This window comes from Rhinatrema bivittatum, chromosome 7, assembly GCF_901001135.1.
Source record: "Rhinatrema bivittatum chromosome 7, aRhiBiv1.1, whole genome shotgun sequence".
Taxonomy (NCBI): domain Eukaryota; kingdom Metazoa; phylum Chordata; class Amphibia; order Gymnophiona; family Rhinatrematidae; genus Rhinatrema; species Rhinatrema bivittatum.
Genome location: NC_042621.1, coordinates 310,547,437 through 310,566,094, shown reverse-complemented (window position 1 = coordinate 310,566,094; position 18,658 = coordinate 310,547,437). Strand labels below are relative to the sequence as shown.

The following is an 18,658-nucleotide window of genomic DNA, read 5'->3' as shown; positions in this document are numbered from 1 at the left end:
TATGAACAAGAAGGGGACTTAATTTTAGGGATTCCATTCCCCTTCTGGTCTCCGAGCTTGGTGCACCAATCCGACATCCGTTTCCATCCTCGGGGGCGGCCCCACCGCACGACGTCACTACCTCTGGGTACTTAGCCTCCGCTCACCTCTACAGGTACAAGTTAGCAAGGATTACGGTCCCACTAATTCTGACCGCTTCTAAGCTGCCCGCTTGGAACGCCTCCTCTAGCTTCCGGGGCACCTCGCTGTTCCTGAGAAGCTCTGGGCACCCCCTCCTCAGGGGCCCCTTCGCTTCTATCCTCCGGGGTTTGCCTCGCTTAACTCTCCCAGTTCACCCGCGCCTCGGGGGTTCTGTTTGGTTTTCTCCTCAGGAACCCTGCCGGACTCTTTGGGTACTCGCTCCTCGAGGGCCCTCTCTCTACCTGGGTATCCTGCACCTCGGACCACGGGTCCTCCATCTTGTGTCATCTCTACAGCGGAAGTTACCATCGACTACAGCTTCAAGCCTGTGAGTACAGTGGCTCTTCAGACTCTCTACTTCACCCCTACCAGATTCACGGGTTATCCTGCTCAGCGGACTAGTACCGGATCTGTCTTCATCAAATATACCACTGGACTGGATCCTCGGGTTATCCCGCTCCGTGGAACACTACCGGACCTATGCTTTCAGCTTGGGTGAGAACATTCATCACATCTACGTTCTGAGTCTGACCAGAAGTCTCCCTGAATTACTGCAGGTCTACAGACACTGTCCGTTCCTCGGACAGTATCATTGCAGCATAATAAAACTTCCTTTTTCTCTGTGTCCACTTACTGCTGAGTCTAGCCTATCATTGTGGTTCCCCACGGGGCCCCTCCCCATGGGAGGAGTCATCACCATTACGACCAAGGGTCCACAACATGCTTCAAATGCAACAAGTGAGTTGGAAAAATGGCCAATAAATAGGGTAAGACTCATTCCTCGGTTACCAGAGGATAAAAAGCAGGCACTGCGTTCGTTCAGTGTGAGAGGTCATGTTAGGCTTTTCAAGCACTTTTGACCCTACAGAGGAGCAGCTTCTCAGAGGGCTCGACCTTTGGGTAGGTCTCAGTAGGGATGTGAATCGTGTCCTCGATCGTCTTAACGATCGATTTCGGCTGGGAGGGGGAGGGAATCGTATTGTTGCCGTTTGGGGGGGTAAAATATCGTGAAAAATCGTGAAAAATCTAAAAATCTAAAAATCGCAAAACCGGCACATTAAAACCCCCTAAAACCCACCCCCGACCCTTTAAATTAAATCCCCCACCCTCCCGAACCCCCCCCAAATGAGTTAAATAACCTGCGGGTCCAGCGGTGGTCCGGAACGGCAGCGGTCCGGAACGGGCTCCTGCTCCTGAATCTTGTTGTCTTCAGCCGGCGCCATTTTCCAAAATGACGCCGAAAATGGCGGCGGCCATAGACGAACACGATTGGACGGCAGGAGGTCCTTCCGGACCCCCGCTGGACTTTTGGCAAGTCTCGTGGGGGTCAGGAGGCCCCCCACAAGCTGGCCAAAAGTTCCTGGAGGTCCAGCGGGGGTCAGGGAGCGATTTCCCGCCGCGAATCGTTTTCGTACGGAAAATGGCGCCGGCAGGAGATCGACTGCAGGAGGTCGTTCAGCGAGGGTTCCGGCGCCTCGCTGAACAACCTCCTGCAGTCGATCTCCTGCCGGCGCCATTTTCCGTACGAAAACGATTCGCGGCGGGAAATCGCTCCCTGACCCCCGCTGGACCTCCAGGAACTTTTGGCCAGCTTGTGGGGGGCCTCCTGACCCCCACGAGACTTGCCAAAAGTCCAGCGGGGGTCCGGAAGGACCTCCTGCCGTCCAATCGTGTTCGTCTATGGCCGCCGCCATTTTTCGGCGCCATTTTGGAAAATGGCGCCGGCTGAAGACAACAAGATTCAGGAGCAGGAGCCCGTTCCGGACCGCTGCCGTTCCGGACCGCCGCTGGACCCGCAGGTTATTTAACTCATTTGGGGGGGGTTCGGGAGGGTGGGGGATTTAATTTAAAGGGTCGGGGGTGGGTTTTAGGGGGTTTTAGTGTGCCGGCTCACGATTCTAACGATTTATAACGATAAATCGTTAGAATCTCTATTGTATTGTGTTCCATAACGGTTTAAGACGATATTAAAATTATCGGACGATAATTTTAATCGTCCTAAAACGATTCACATCCCTAGGTCTCAGTCCTTTTGTCCCATGCAGCACAGACAGGATGCAGGCTCGAGCAGCGTTACCTCCTGATCCCCTCAATGAAGGTGTGTCAACCCACCCCCGGGAACAGGAGATAGGGGGGTCGCCTCTCTCTTTTTTCTATCAGAGGTGGGTCGAGATCATGACAGACCAGTCAGTTCTTGAGGTGATAAGAGACAGCTATACTCTGGTTTTCTGGATTTTCTAAGCATTCCTCAGATGTTTTCATGGCGTCTCCCTGCAGCTCTCTGCAGAAGAGACAGGCAGTGGAGTGTGTGTTGTCAAGGCTCCTCAGCCTGCGGGCCATGACCCCAGTGCCCATGTCACAAGTAAATACGGACCAAAATTCCATTTATTTCATATTACCCAAGAAGGAGGGTTCCTTTCGCCCCATCCTGGATCTCAAGGGAGTCAACCGTCATTTGCAAGTGACTAGTTTAAGCATGGAAACTTTACACTTAGTGATAATGGCAGTATAGTCGGGGGAGTTTCTTACGTCTCTGGATTTGTCAGAAGTGTACCTGCATATTCTCATCCAGTTGGAGCATCAACGATTTCTGTGTTTCACTGTTTTGGGTCAACATTATCAATTTTGAGTGCTACTCTTCGGCTTGGCCACCAAGCCCAGAACCTTCTCCAAGGTCATGGTGGTGGGCAATGTTGAGAAAGGATGGCATTCTGGTCCACCCGTATTTAGACGATTGGCAAATTTGGGCCAAGAGTATGAAAGAGAGCCTTCAGGTCTCATGCAAGGTGATCACCTTGCTACAGAAACTAGGTTGGGTGGTGATCTTGGCCAAGAGCAATATGCAGTCATCCCATACACTGGCGTATCTCAGTGTTTGTTTCAACATGAAGCAAGGCAGGGTGTTCCTACTGGAGATCCGCATTCAGAAACTGATGACAGGTGTGGCTATTGATAGAAACAATATGCCTGTCTTACCTACAGGTGCTCATTTTGATGGCAGCCAACCTAGAGGTAGTTCCATGGGCATGAGCGCATATGCATCCTCTTCAGTGCATATTGTTTGCACGTTGTAGTCCACAGTGTCAGGAATACTCGATAAGGCTTCATTTACCGGTGGAGATCAGCATCCACCTGCAGTGGTGGTTGCAAGCGAATCATCTAAGGAAGGATGTTCCCCTTCGAACACCAGATTGGCTAGTACTCACGAAGGATGCGAGCCTCCAGGGTTGGGGGGCTCACTGTCAAGTGTTGACAACACAGGGGCACTGGAACACAGAAGAGTCTCTCAGCAGCATCAAAGCTGGAAGCCCATGCCATTCGGTTGGCATGCTTGCGATTCGTCAACTGTTTGCAGGGTCGAACGGTCTGAATAATATCAGACAATGAAATGACAGTGGCTTGCATCAATCGCCATGGAAGAACTAAGCCAGCAAGTGTCACAGGAAATAGTCCAACTCATGGAATGGGAAGAAGTACATCTTCAGGAGACCACAGCCTCACACACTGCAGGAAAAGACAATAACTTTCTCAGAAGAGTCTGGATCCAGAGAATGGGAATTGTCAAATGAAGCATTCCAGCTCATAGTGGGCTTCTGAGGTCTCCCATTTCTAGACTTGCTGGCAACATTACACAATGCAAAGGCTCCTTGCTTCTTCAGTCGCAGGAGAGATCTGAAGTCTTTGTGCAGGAGTGGCCAGCAGGCAAGCTTCTATATGCCTTTCTCCCATGGACCATGTTGGAGTGACTCGGAGGATTGAGAGGAAGACAGGGATTGAGAGGCAGACAGGTGGATTCTCCTCTCTGATTACTGGTCCACAGGGATCTGCTTTGGCAGGGACCTTTTCTTCATGAAGATCTGACTCGATTTTTTAGCATGGGGCACATTTAAAACTAATCGGAGAAAGTTCTTTTTTACTCAATGCACAATTAAACTCTGGAATTTGTTGCCAGAGGATGTGGTTAGTGCAGTTAGTATAGCTGTGTTTAAAAAAGGATTGGATAAGTTCTTGGAGGAGAAGTCCATTACCTGCTATTAAGTTCACTTAGAGAATAGCCATTGCCATTAGCAATGGTTACATGGAATAGGCTTAGTTTTTTGGGTACTTGCCAGGTTCTTATGGCCTGGATTGGCCACTGTTGGAAACAGGATGCTGGGCTTGATGGACCCTTGGTCTGACCCAGTATGGTATTTTTTTATGTTCTTATGGTATGGCCCTTGAGAAGGCTCAGTTCCTGAAGCATGGATACTCTACGTGCAGCATTTCGATCTGCTCTTTGGTGGAATGTTTCTGGAGAAGAATATTTGATGCAGCAAGATTGTTTTATCGGATGTTTGTTTGATTATTGCATATCATGTTGTGGTTTGGTTTTTTTTTAACTGCCTTGAATGTGTTTGACTCAGGAGGTGGTATAAGAGTTTTTATAAATATTAATTCTCATGAAAACAATATAGTGCAGGGAAAACTAGAAATGTGCCCAGAAGAGCGCCAGGAACCATTCTGCCACATACTTGTTCCTCTTCAGCTTCAGAGTGAGGATGCGCCCTGCGACTTGAATGGAGTAAGACAGAGTGTCCTCCCGGTCATCCTGAAAAGAGAAGAGAAGGGGATGAGTTTCCCAACCATCCTAGCCCTCATCAGTACTCATCGCCGACATTCCAAGGAGTCCAGATAACTTCTGCGTTATCCAGATAAATGCTGAATTTTGCATATCAGTGTTTCTAATGCTGATAAATCCTATGTGGATAAGTCATTATCTGGTTAAAAAATTATCCAGATAACTTGGAGACATTTTGGTGGCATTCTAGGGTACAGTAGACATAGCCGAATAACTTATCCAGCTAGCCCCGATGTTTACAGATAGCTGGATAAGTCATTTTCCCTAAATCTAGGTGTTGGTAAGAGCAGGGTAAATGGATAACTTTAACCTTAATCAGCTCTGTTCACAGAATAAACCCTGATAAGTAGTAACACAAACTCCATACAACATGAGCAGCAGGCCTGCCAGCCCAGTTCCCCCCCACGCACCATCCCAGTGACACAAACATTGGCTCCTTGTGGCCGATCCACCCTCCCCTGGTCCTCCCCCCAGGCCTACAGAGCCAAAAAGCTTCCCCTCCCACCAAATAGGCAAAATGGGAAAGCTTCCCTCCCCTGTCCTCTCAGCCCTCCTGGGCCTCCCTGAATTCCTTACTGCCGCCGGGAGCTGGGAAGGATGGTGCGGGGGTCAGGGCACGTTCAGCGCAATACTCTGCCAGCATCGCTGGACCATCCTTCCCAGCTTCCGGCAGCAGGGAGGGACCACTCGGCTTGCGTGCATGAGGTGGGGGGAGGCAGAGAAGGCCTTCTGGGCGGGGGCCTTCCTTATCTTGTGTTTGGTCAATTCGGAGGGGCGAGGAGAGGCTTTTTTCTTACAGGACACATTTTTGGGGGGAGTGGGATTGGCCACTAAGAGCTGACGTTCGTTTCACTGGGGTAAGGGATGGCTTTTTTTTCTTCTTTTTTGCGTTTCCATCACTACTTGACCAGCTCTGTTCTTTAAATACACTCAGTTAAGGTTAAAGTTATCCGGGCGCAACTCTGAAACCTGTCCAGCGATATTCAAACATAGTTCCTTAGGTTTCAAGGTTTTTCGGGTGGGAATACCCCGTTGAGTTTATTGGAGGATATTCCGTGGGATTCTCTCTGCTGAATATCCCCGATAACCTAACTGGCTAACTTAGCTCGATAATAAATTATCCATTTGTTTTTATAAATATGGATCTCACAATATTTTAGTATCAGTGTCTATAAATATGTGGGATTAACTGATTCAGCCTTACCAAATAAACCTGAAATCGTTGCTGCATTGAGGTGAACCGCTGAGATGCCCGATTCTTCCCCACTAAAGATTCACTAAATTTTGTTGGATGCAGATTCCCAACCATCTAAGCATGACGAGACATTTGAACCCTTAGAGGTCAATACTCAGCCGCTATGCAGCTGAGCAAGTAACTTATCTGGCATGTTCAGCGGCGTGGCGGCTCTGTGAATATACCCAGCTGTTTAACAATCAGCTGGACACGTTTATCCAGCTAACTTAGGCTGAATATCTGCACATATCTTGTTACATTAGCCAGCTAGGTAGCTCCATACTGGAACGCTCCATCCCGTCTCCCAGCCAGTAAATGCGAGCAAATATTGAATCGACATCATTTAGCCGGATAAGTCCAAACGTATTCAGCTAAGAGGTACTGAGTACCAACCTCACCCCAGATGCACCAACCTGCAATGTTTTATCGTAGGAGGGGTCTCTCTATCGCAGGGCTCCCTCCCTGGCTGTACAGCGCGTTCTCTGGTCTCGCAGCCAAACACTGCAGCACAAAAGAATGCGGTGTGCGGCCCTTTAAGACGATGGTGGCCCCCAACCTCATGGGACCGCCATCTCCCCACAGGGCTGCTGGCCCGAAAAATAAAAGTCATGGGAAATGGGGAAATTGAGTGGGGGGGGGGGGGGCAGTGCTGACCGCTGGCTCAACCTAGGGCTGCCAGTTGAGTGGACCCCAACGCTCCCAAAGTGAAAAAATAGAAAAAAAAAAGCCCATGCAGTGACAATTCCCAGCCCCCACCAGCACCACCATCCGTGCAGAAAAGCACCTACTTTGGGTCTCAGCCCTTTCCCACCCCCCAAGTGACCAAGTGTCCTGGCCCCCCCCTCCCCTTCTCACCTCCCAAGTCAAAGATAGTGTCCCAGCCCCCCTGCCTATTCCCCTCCCCCTCCAGAAGCTGCAGGCCCTACACCACCCCCCTTCCTGCACTTACATCCGGCCCAGCCATGTGACTGGGCTGAGGTCCGGGGATCGCACCCAGGCCGCGTGGAGGGCTGTACCCCCCATGCTCACTTTGGTGGTCTCTGTGCCTCTCTGCCTTGCAGCCGCACCCTCAGACCTTGCCCCCTCGCACTGCTTTGTCCCTTTATCAGTGCCGAGGTGTTCCTCTTCCTGCCACATTTTCTGCTTTGCTCCCCCTTCTTGGTGTCTTAGGATGTGGATGCCACGTTAGGTGCCAACTTGCACAGCCACGAAGGGTTCATGCCACTGTCACCGGTGCCCTCTTTGCAGCCTTCCCACACCAGCTTTCTTCCTTGGAGAAGTCCTGCCCATGCTGGCACCTCCCTTTTCCCTTTACAGAGCCTTGCAGGCTAATTTTAAAGTAAGTGCGCATGTGCCCATATACACGTGCGTCGGCGCGCCAGCGGAGACCCCCTGGAATTGTAAGTCATGCATGCACTTGCGTCCATATGTCTTAGAATACGCCTACCGGACGTAAATACGTTCCTAATTTTAAGAGACTACTCGAGCAAACCTACTTCGCATATCTTCTATAGGGCCTTGCTGGCTTTAACACACGGTGTGAAAGCGAATTTTAAAATATGCTTGTGCGAGGGACGTTCCCAGTTTTTCCCAGTTAGTCCACAGTCTTTCCAGTCAATGACGAGATCATCCAGACCCCTCTGGTTCTTCATCCTGCCCGCCCCTCAGTAGGCCCAGACCCTTCATCCTGTCGTGTAAGCCCTAAAAATCAAGATCTGCAGGCCTGCTCCTCCTCAGGAGCAGCAGTAAGGTTACGCGGCTAGCAAGCCGCCGCGTGACACGCCCTGAGCTTTTAATATATGGAGTTACGCGCAGAACGCCCAGACCCCCACCCACGTCTTTCTTGCTCGCACACTCACGTATACACGATAAATTGCGACTTCTAGAATCTGCCTTGCTCGCATGTGGACCGCACGCTTGCGTCTATGGCCATTTTTGGGTGAGCAACACTTTTAAACTCGAGCCTTTATCTTCTTCATGCCCTTTGGGTGCTACTTTGCCTCAGTCTGGGTCCCTCGGACTTCTTTCCCCTTCTCATGATTTCTTCCTTTGAGCACCATGAGAATTGATGAGAAAACCCCAATTCTGCAGCCCAAAATAGCTGCAGTGTATCCCCCATTTACTTTCATGGCACACAAAAAAAACAAATAAACAAATATATATATATTTGTTTCAAAACTAATGAAATGAATTTAGGTCCCCACAAAATGACTGAAGTAAACAAAACAAATGTTTTCTTCTGTGCATCCCTAGTCCTCACGTCTGGTGAATATGGAGGAAGGGACACAGTCCAGGGCTCAGCATCCAGTGATTATTTATTCCTGCTATGCCCAGGCAGCCCTCAAGTTACCAAGAAAAACTTCCTAATACCCAGGATCCAGTTTCTAGTCCAAACAAATGTGCACTTAAGGGGCAGGGTTACTGGTTCTGGTACCAGGCTCGGTGCTGTTTCCATACATTGCTTGAATCCCCTCAATGGTGCCACTCAGTGACTAAGCATCAGGACATCAGAGTCCACCACAAGCCAACGGTTCAAAACCCAACAAACGTTTGTTCTCATTTGGAGAGACTCCCTCACAGTGTGCGAAGTCAATGACGGGAGGAGTAAGTGAGAATCACAGTGTGAGAAGTCAGAAATGGGAGGAGTGAGTAAGAATCCATCTCAGTGTGTGAGTCAATGATAGGAGGAGTGAATGAGGCTCCATCTCAGTATGTGAAGTCAATGATGGGAGGAGTGAGTGAGAATCCATCGCAGTGCGTGAGGTCAATGACGGGAGGAGTGAGTGGGAATCCAGTGCAGTGTGTGAGGTCAATGAAGGGAGGAATGAGTAAGAATCCAGTGCAGTGTGTGAGGTCAATGAAGGGAGGAGTGAGTGAGAATCCATCGCAGTATGTGAGGTCAATGATGGGAGGAGTGAATGAGTCTCCATTGCAGTGTGTGAAGTCAGGGATGGGAGGAGTGAGTGAGGCTACATTGCAGTGCGTGAGATCAATGACGGGAGGAGTGAGTGGGAATCCAGTGCAGTGTGTGAGGTCAATGAAGGGAGGAATGAGTAAGAATCCAGTGCAGTGTGTGAGGTCAACGAAGGGAGGAGTGAGTGAGAATCCAGTGCAGTGTGTGAGGTCAAAGAAGGGAGGAGTGAGAATTCATCACAGTGTGTGAGGTCAATGATGAGAGGAGTGAGTGAGAATCTATCACAGTGTGTAAGGTCAATGACGGGAGGAGTGAATGAGGCTCCATCTTAGTATGTGAAGTCAATGATGGGAGGAGTGAGTGAGAATCCATCGCAGTATGTGAGGTCAATGATGGGAGGAGTGAGTGAGAATCCAATGCAATGTGTGAGGTCAAAGAAGGGAGGAGTGAGTGAGAATTCATCACAGTGTGTGAGGTCAATGATGGGAGGAGTGAGTGAGAATCTATCACAGTGTGCAAGGTCAATGACGGGAGGAGTAAGTGAGAATCCTTCACAGTGTGTGAAGTCAGGGATGGGAGGAATGAGTGAGGCTCCATTGCAGTGTGTGAGGTTAGTGTAGGAAGGAGTGAGTGAGTCTCCATCATATTGAGGTTAGGGTCAGGAGGAGTGAATGAGGATCCATCTCAGTGTGTTAGGTCAGTGATGGGAAGAGTGAATGTGTATGGTCAGGGACGGGACGAGTGAGTGAGGCTTTATTGCAGTGTGTGAGGTCAAGGACAGACGGAGTGAGGTTCTATCACAGTGTATGAGGTCAGGGGCGGGAGGAGTGAGTGAGGATTTATTGCAGTGTGTGAGATCAGTGATGGGAGGAGTGAGTGAGGCTTTATTTATAAATAGCTCCGCTCAACCTACAAATCCCTTTCAAAAAACATACTTCCTCCAGACCCATAAGAGAGCACTATAAAGATTCTCTTCAGGTACCTCATTCCAAAACTTTCCTTCACATAACTCTCAGAGACAGGGCATTCTCCACAGCAGGACCTCCGCTCTGGAACTCCATCCCAACGGAGCTAAGGCAGGAACCCTGCCTCCCAACATTCAGGAAAAGACTCAAAACATGGCTATTCAAAAAAGCCTTCCCAGACTCGGATTAAACTCATTACCCACCTACAACCAACTTCCAAGCACTACCCATATACAGAAAACCTTTACTTCTGATCACTACCCATAGGCAGAAAACCACTACTTCCAAGCACTACCCATATGCAGAAAACAACTACTTCCAAGCACTACCCATATGCAGAAAACCACTACTTCCAAGCACTACCCATATGCAGAAAACCACTACTTCCAAGCACTACCCATATACAGAAAACCACTACTTCCAAGCACTACCCATAGGCAGAAAACCACTACTTCCAAGCACTACCCATAGGCAGAAAACCTTTACTTCTGATCACTACCCATAGGCTGAAAACCTTTACTTCTGATCTCTACCCATAGGCAGAAAACCATTACTTCTGATCACTACCCATAGGCAGAAAACCTTTACTTCTGATCTCTACCCATAGGCAGAAAACCATTACTTCTGATCACTACCCATAGGCAGAAAACCTTTACTTCTGATCTCTACCCATATGCAGAAAACCACTACTTCCAAGCACTACCCATATGCAGAAAACCACTACTTCCAAGCACTACCCATATACAGAAAACCACTACTTCCAAGCACTACCCATAGGCAGAAAACCACTACTTCCAAGCACTACCCATAGGCAGAAAACCTTTACTTCTGATCACTACCCATAGGCAGAAAACCTTTACTTCTGATCTCTACCCATAGGCAGAAAACCATTACTTCTGATCTCTACCCATAGGCAGAAAACCATTACTTCTGATCACTACCCATAGGCAGAAAACCTTTACTTCTGATCTCTACCCATAGGCAGAAAACCATTACTTCTGATCACTACCCATAGGCAGAAAACCTTTACTTCTGATCTCTACCCATAGGCAGAAAACCATTACTTCCAAGCACTACCCATAGGCAGAAAACCTTTACTTCTGATCACTACCCATAGGCAGAAAACCACTACTTCCAAGCACTACCCATAGGCAGAAAACCACTACTTCCAAGCACTACCCATAGGCAGAAAACCTTTACTTCTGATCTCTACCCATAGGCAGAAAACCATTACTTCCAAGCACTACCCATAGGCAGAAAACCTTTACTTCTGATCTCTACCCATAGGCAGAAAACCTTTACTTCTGATCACTACCCATAGGCAGAAAACCACTACTTCCAAGCACTACCCATATGCAGAAAACCATTACTTCTGATCTCTACCCATAGGCAGAAAACCACTACTTCCAAGCACTACCCATATGCAGAAAACCTTTACTTCTGATCTCTACCCATAGGCAGAAAACCATTACTTCTGATCACTACCCATAGGCAGAAAACCTTTACTTCTGATCACTACCCATAGGCAGAAAACCACTACTTCCAAGCACTACCCATATGCAGAAAACCTTTACTTCTGATCTCTACCCATAGGCAGAAAACCATTACTTCTGATCACTACCCATAGGCAGAAAACCACTACTTCCAAGCACTACCCATATGCAGAAAACCATTACTTCTGATCACTACCCATAGGCAGAAAACCTTTACTTCTGATCTCTACCCATAGGCAGAAAACCATTACTTCTGATCACTACCCATAGGCAGAAAACCACTACTTCCAAGCACTACCCATAGGCAGAAAACCATTACTTCTGATCACTACCCATAGGCAGAAAACCACTACTTCCAAGCACTACCCATAGGCAGAAAACTTTTACTTCTGATCTCTACCCATAGGCAGAAAACCATTACTTCTGATCACTACCCATAGGCAGAAAACCACTACTTCCAAGCACTATCCATATGCAGAAAACCATTACTTCCAAGCACTACCCGTATGCAGAAAACCATTACTTCTGATCACTACCCTTATGTAAAAAACTGCAATTTGTTCAAATGAACAAGTCATTGTAAATCACATAATTCTTTGTAATGTACCCCGTCATACTTCGGTTAAAATACTATGTTAAAGTTCCTATCATTTTTCTTCTTGCTCCTAGTTGTACTTATCCTTGTTTTATTGTAACTGTAACTATTTTATGTTAGCACCTGTTATTTATTTCGTTCAGTGTTCCTGTTATCACCCCACTGTTTATTGTAAACCGGCATGATGTGATACTCTCACGAATGCCGGTATAGAAAAAACTAAAATAAATAAAATAAATAAATTGCAGTGTGTGAGGTCAGGGATGAGAGGAATGAGTGAGGCTCCATCGCAGTGAGTGAGATCAGTGATGGGAGGAATGAGTGAGGCTTCATTTCAGTGTGTGAGGTCAGTGATAGGAGGATTGAATGAGGCTCCATTGCAGTGTGTGAGATCAGTGACAGAAGGTGTGAGTGGGACTCCATCACAGTGCATGAGGGTAGTGGCAGGAGGTGTGAATGAGACTTTGTTACAGATACCTGTGTTCTTCCATCAGTGGCAGTGGTATGCTGTTTATTCCTCTGAGGGATAATAATTTCATAGTCAGGCAGACTGGATTCCTGCTCAGATAGTGCTCCTAGAAAACAAATTTATATGAGAAAACACTGCGAAAAAGTGAAAATGAATTCTGAAAATCCTGTTCCCCCAGCACTGCATTCACTACTGTAGGATTGTATGTTTGTAGCATTTGCCTCTGCCCTAGCACTGCATTCTCTACTGTAGCATTGTATGCTTGTAGAATCCACCTCTGCCCTAGCACTGCATTCACTACTGTAGCATTGTATGCTTGTAGTATCTGCCTCTGCCCTAGCACTGCAATCTCCATACAAGCATTGATTGCTTGTAGTATCTGCCTTTGCACTAGCACTGCATTCTCTACTGTAGCACTGTATGCTTGAAACATCTGCGTCTGCCCTAGCACTGCATTCTCTACTTTAACATTGTATGCTTGTAGTATCTGCCTCTGCCCTAGCACTGCATTCTCAACTGTAGCATTGTATGCTTGTGGTATCTGCCTCTACCCTAGCACTGCATTCTCTACTGTAGCATTGTATGCTTGAAACATCTGCCTCTGCCCTAGCACTGCATTCTCTACTGTAGCATTGTGTGCTTGAAACATCTGCCTCTGCCTTAGCACTGCATTCTCTACTGTAGCATTGTATGTTTGAAACATCTGCCTCTGCACTAGCACTGCATTCTCTACTGTAGCATTGTATGCTTGAAACATCTGCCTTTGCCGTAGCACTGCATTCTCTACTGTAACCTTGTATGCTTGTAGTATCTGCCTCTGCCCTAGCACTGCTTTCTCTACTATAGCATTGTATGCTTGTAGTATCTGCCTCTGCCCTAGCACTGCATTCTCTACTATAGCATTGTATGCTTGAAACATCTGCCTCTGCCCTAGCACTGCATTCTCTACTGTAGCATTGTATGTTTGAAACATCTGGCTCTGCCTTAGCACTGCATTCTCTACTGTAGCATTGTATGCTTGTAGTATCTGCCTCTGCCCTAGCACTGCATTCTCTACTGTAGCATTGTATGTTTGAAACATCTGCCTCTGCCTTAGCACTGCATTCTCTACTGTAGCATTGTATGCTTGTAGTATCTGCCTCTGCCCTAGCACTGCATTCTCTACTATAGCATTGTATGTTTGAAACATCTGCCTCTGCACTAGCACTGCATTCTCTACTGTAGCATTGTATGCTTGAAACATCTGCCTTTGCCCTAGCACTGCATTCTCTACTGTAACCTTGTATGCTTGTAGTATCTGCCTCTGCCCTAGCACTGCTTTCTCTACTATAGCATTGTATGCTTGTAGTATCTGCCTCTGCCCTAGCACTGCATTCTCTACTATAGCATTGTATGCTTGAAACATCTGCCTCTGCCCTAGCACTGCATTCTCTACTGTAGCATTGTATGTTTGAAACATCTGGCTCTGCCTTAGCACTGCATTCTCTACTGTAGCATTGTATGCTTGTAGTATCTGCCTCTGCCCTAGCACTGCATTCTCTACTGTAGCATTGTATGTTTGAAACATCTGCCTCTGCCTTAGCACTGCATTCTCTACTGTAGCATTGTATGCTTGTAGTATCTGCCTCTGCCCTAGCACTGCATTCTCTACTATAGCATTGTATGCTTGAAACATCTGCCTCTGCCCTAGCACTGCATTCTCTACTGTAGCATTGTATGCTTGAAACATCTGCCTCTGCCCTAGCACTGCATTCTCTACTGTAGCATTGTATACTTGAAACATCTGCCTTTGCCCTAGCACTGCATTCTCTACTGTAGCATTGGATGCTTGAAACATCTGCCTTTGCCCTAGCACTGCATTCTCTACTATAGCATTGGATGCTTGAAACATCTGCCTCTGCCCGAGCACTGCTTTCTCTACTTTAGCATTGGATGCTTGAAACATCTGCCTCTGCCCTAGCACTGCTTTCTCTACTATAGCATTGGATGCTTGAAACATCTGCCTCTGCCCTAGCACTGCATTCTCTACTATAGCATTGGATGCTTGAAACATCTGCCTCTGCCCTAGCACTGCAGCCTCTCTTCTAACATTCGGTGCTCCGCCCCAGCACTTCAGCCTCTGCAAGTAAAGTTTGTCTTTCTTCTCTGTTAATGCTCTTCTGCAGAAAATATATTTATTTTACACACTAAATAGTCTCCGTATATGGTAACAGCAACTGGACATACCAGAGAGAAAGACACTGTGGGGTGGATTTTAAAAGGCGCGCGAATAGCCTACTTTTGTTTGCGCTCCAGGCGCAAACAAAAGTACGCTGGATTTTAGTAGATACGCGCGGAGCCGCGTGTATCTGCTAAAAACCTGGATCGGCGCGCGCAAGGCTAGGAATTCTGTATAGCCGGCGCGCGCCGAGCCGCGCAGCCTACCCCCGTTCCCTCCAAGGCCGCTCCGAAATCGGAGCGGCCTCGGAGGGAATCTTCTAACGCCCTCCCCTCACCTTCCCCTCCCTTCCTCTACCTAACCCACCCGCCCGGCCCTGTCTACACCCCCCCTTACCTTTGTTGGGGGATTTACGCCTCCCTCCGGGAGGCGTAAATCCCCGCGCGCCAGCGGGCCTCCTGCGCGCCGGGACGCGACCTGGGGGCGGGTACGGAGGGCGCGGCCACGCCCCCAGACCGCCCCGGGCCGTAGCCACGCCCCCGTACCCGCCCCAAAACGCTGCCGACACGCCCCCGAAACGCCGCGACGACCGGGCCCGCCCCCGACACGCCCCCGACACGCCCCCCTCGGAGAACCCCAGGACTTACGCGAGTCCCGGGGCTCTGCGCGCGCCAGGAGGCCTATGTAAAATAGGCTTCCCGGCGCGCAGGGCCCTGCTCGCGTAAATCCGCCCAAAACCGGGCGGATTTAGGCGGTTTTGGGCGGATTTACGCGAGCAGGGCTCTGAAAATCCGCCCCTGTGAGAGGTAATGCTGTGCAACAGATGAAGGAACATGGATGAATCTCAGTATGTGTAGAGAAAACCAGAGCTTGAGGACTGAGCTTTGCATCTCTAGTTGGGCTGTATATATACATATATATATATATATATATATATATATATATAAAAATCAATTTAAATAAATTTGAGAACTGGATAAATCATTGTGACATTCAAACTAGCCAGGTGACATCTACAGCGTACCCATATCTAATGGGACCAGTCTAACAGCACACCCAGTCTCTGAAAGGAGCACTCTCACAGCACATTCAGTCCTTCAAATGGGCACTCCCACAGCACAATCTCTGCAAGACTACTCCCACACACACTGTATCTCTGAAAAGACCACTTCCACAGCACACCCAAAATCTAGCCAGACTATTCAGCAACACCAAATCCAACTGTCGACTCCAACAGTTTACACAAATCCAACTTTTTCTAACTATTTTTCTCATTTTGTCAGTTTCCCTTTTGCTAAACTTTCAAAAGGGAAACTTTGATAAAACGAGAAAAATAGTTAGAAAAAGACTGAAAGGAGCAGCTACAAAAGTAAAAAGTGTGCAAGAGGCGTGGTCATTGTTAAAAAATACCATCCTAGAAGCACAATCCAGATGTATTCCACACATTAAGAAAGGTGGAAAGCAGGCAAAATGATTGCCGGCATGGTTAAAAGGGGAGGTGAAAGAAGCTATTTTAGCCAAAAGATCTTCATTCAAAAATTGGAAGAAGGATCCAACAGAAGAAAATAGGATAATGCATAAACGTTGGCAAGTTAAATGTAAGACATTGATAAGACAGGCTAAGAGAGAATTTGAAAAGAAGTTGGCCGTAGAGGCAAAAACTCACAGTAAAAAGTTTTTAAAATATATCTGAAGCAGAAAGCCTGTGAGGGAGTCAGTTGGACCGTTAGATGATCGAGGGGTTAAAGGGGCACCTAGAGAAGATAAGGCCATTACGGAAAGATTAAATTATTTCTTTTCTTCGGTGTTTACTGAAGAGGATGTTGGGGAGGTACCCGTAATGGAGAAGGTTTTCATGGGTAATGATTCAGATGGACTGAACCAAATCACGGTGAACCTAGAAGATGTGGTAGACCTGATTGATAAACTGAAGAGTAGTATATCACCTGGACCGGATGGTATGCACCCCAGAGTTCTGAAGGAACTAAAAAATGAAATTTCAGACCTATTAGTAAAAATTTGTAACCTATCATTAAAATCATCCATTGTACCTGAAGACTGGAGGATAGCAAATGTAACCCCAATATTTAAAAAGGGCTTTAGGGGAGATCCGGGAAATTACAGACCGGTTAGCCTGACTTCAGTGCCAGGAAAAATAGTGAAAAGTGTTCTAAACATAAAAATCACAGAACATATAGAAAGACATGGTTTAATGGAACAAAGTCAGCATGGCTTTACCCAGGGCAAGTCTTGCCTCACAAATCTGCTTCACTTTTTTGAAGGAGTTAATAAACATGTGGATAAAGGTGAACCGGTAGATATAGTATACTTGGATTTTCAGAAGGCGTTTGACAAAGTTCCTCATGAGAGGCTTCTAGGAAAAGTAAAAGGTTATGGGATAGGTGGTGATGTCCTTTCGTGGATAACAAACTGGCTAAAAGACAGGAAACAGAGAGTAGGATTAAATGGACAATTTTCTCAGTGGAAGGGAGTGGGCAGTGGAGTGCCTCAGGGATCTGTACTGGGACCCTTACTTTTCAATATATTTATAAATGATCTGGAAAGAAATACAACAAGTGAGGTAATCAAATTTGCAGATGATACAAAATTGTTCAGAGTAGTTAAATCACAAGCAGATTGTGATAAATTGCAGGAAGACCTTGTGAGGCTGGAAAATTGGGCATCTAAATGGCAGATGAAATTTAATGTGGACAAGTGCAAGGTGATGCATATAGAGAAAAATAACTCATGCTATAGTTACATAATGTTAGGTTCCATATTAGGTGCTACTACCCAAGAAAGAGATCTAGGCGTCATAGTGGATAACACATTGAAATCGTCGGTTCAGTGTGCTGTGGCAGTCAAAAAAGCAAAAAGAATTATTAGAAAGGGAATGGTGAATAAAACGGAAAATGTCAAAATGCCTCTATTGCTCCATGGTGAGACCGCACCTTGAATATTGTGTACAATTCTGGTCGCCGCATCTCAAAAAAGATATAATTGCGATGGAGAAGGTACAGAGAAGGGCTACCAAAATGATAAGGGGAATGGAACAGCTCCCCTATGAGGAAAGACTAAAGAGGTTAGGACTTTTCAGCTTGGAGAAGAGACGACTGAGGGGGGATATGATAGAGGTGTTTAAAATCATGAGTGGTCTAGAACGGGTAGATGTGCATCGGTTATTTACTCTTTCGGATAATAGAAAGACTAGGGGGCACTCCATGAAGTTAGCATGTGATACATTTAAAACTAATTGGAGAAAGTTCTTTTTCACTCAACGCACAATTAAACTCTGGAATTTGTTGCCAGAGGATGTGGTTAGTGCAGTTAGTATAGCTATGTTTAAAAAAGGATTGGATAAGTTCTTGGAGGAGAAGTCCATTACCTGCTATTAAGTTCACTTAGAGAATAGCCACTGCCATTAGCAATGGTAACATGGAATAGACTTAGTTTTTGGGTACTTGCCAGGTTCTTATGGCCTGGATTGGCCTCTGTTGGAAACAGGATGCTGGGCTTGATGGACCCTTGGTCTGACCCAGTATGGCATATTCTTATGTTCTTATGCATCACTCTCAGAATGCTCTCAAACACTTTCAAAACATTTACAAGCTCTATCCAGCATACCAAACTCTAACTGGTCCACTCGTCCTGTTCATCTCAAAATCTAGCCAGATCACACCTACAGCACATACTACCATTCCAAGATGCATCCAAAATCTAACAAGGCCACACAAGGCATATAAAATCTACCAAAGCCCAACCAACCCCATATCCAAACAAATCATTTCAGCACACAAAAAAACAACCAGATGACTTTGCAATATAACCAAATCTAATCATATCACCATGGAGCACACTCAAACTCCAACTAGATCATTCAACAAATACACAAACTCACTAGATTGTCCAACAACCCACCAAGACTCAGTCAGAAGACACAAATCAGATGTAAGAATATGACCAAAGTATCACTTCCTATATATGTCAGTCTTCATAGACTATGGATGTGTGAGGTCTGAGATAGTAGGAGTG

The 18,658-nt window shown here is 46.8% G+C and overlaps 1 protein-coding gene across 1 annotated transcript in view; it reads right to left on the bottom strand.

The window, feature by feature from the left end:
• Positions 1 to 18,658, bottom strand: part of LOC115096253 (disintegrin and metalloproteinase domain-containing protein 9-like) — a 150,600-nt gene that overhangs the window by 113,748 nt on the left and 18,194 nt on the right. Inside the window, exons 2-3 of the mRNA XM_029610761.1 lie at positions 12,477 to 12,574; positions 4,692 to 4,768 (exon numbers count right to left, since the gene is read on the bottom strand). Of these exons, the coding sequence (XP_029466621.1) occupies positions 4,692 to 4,768; positions 12,477 to 12,574 (175 nt within the window). The remainder of the gene's footprint in view (positions 1 to 4,691; positions 4,769 to 12,476; positions 12,575 to 18,658) is intronic.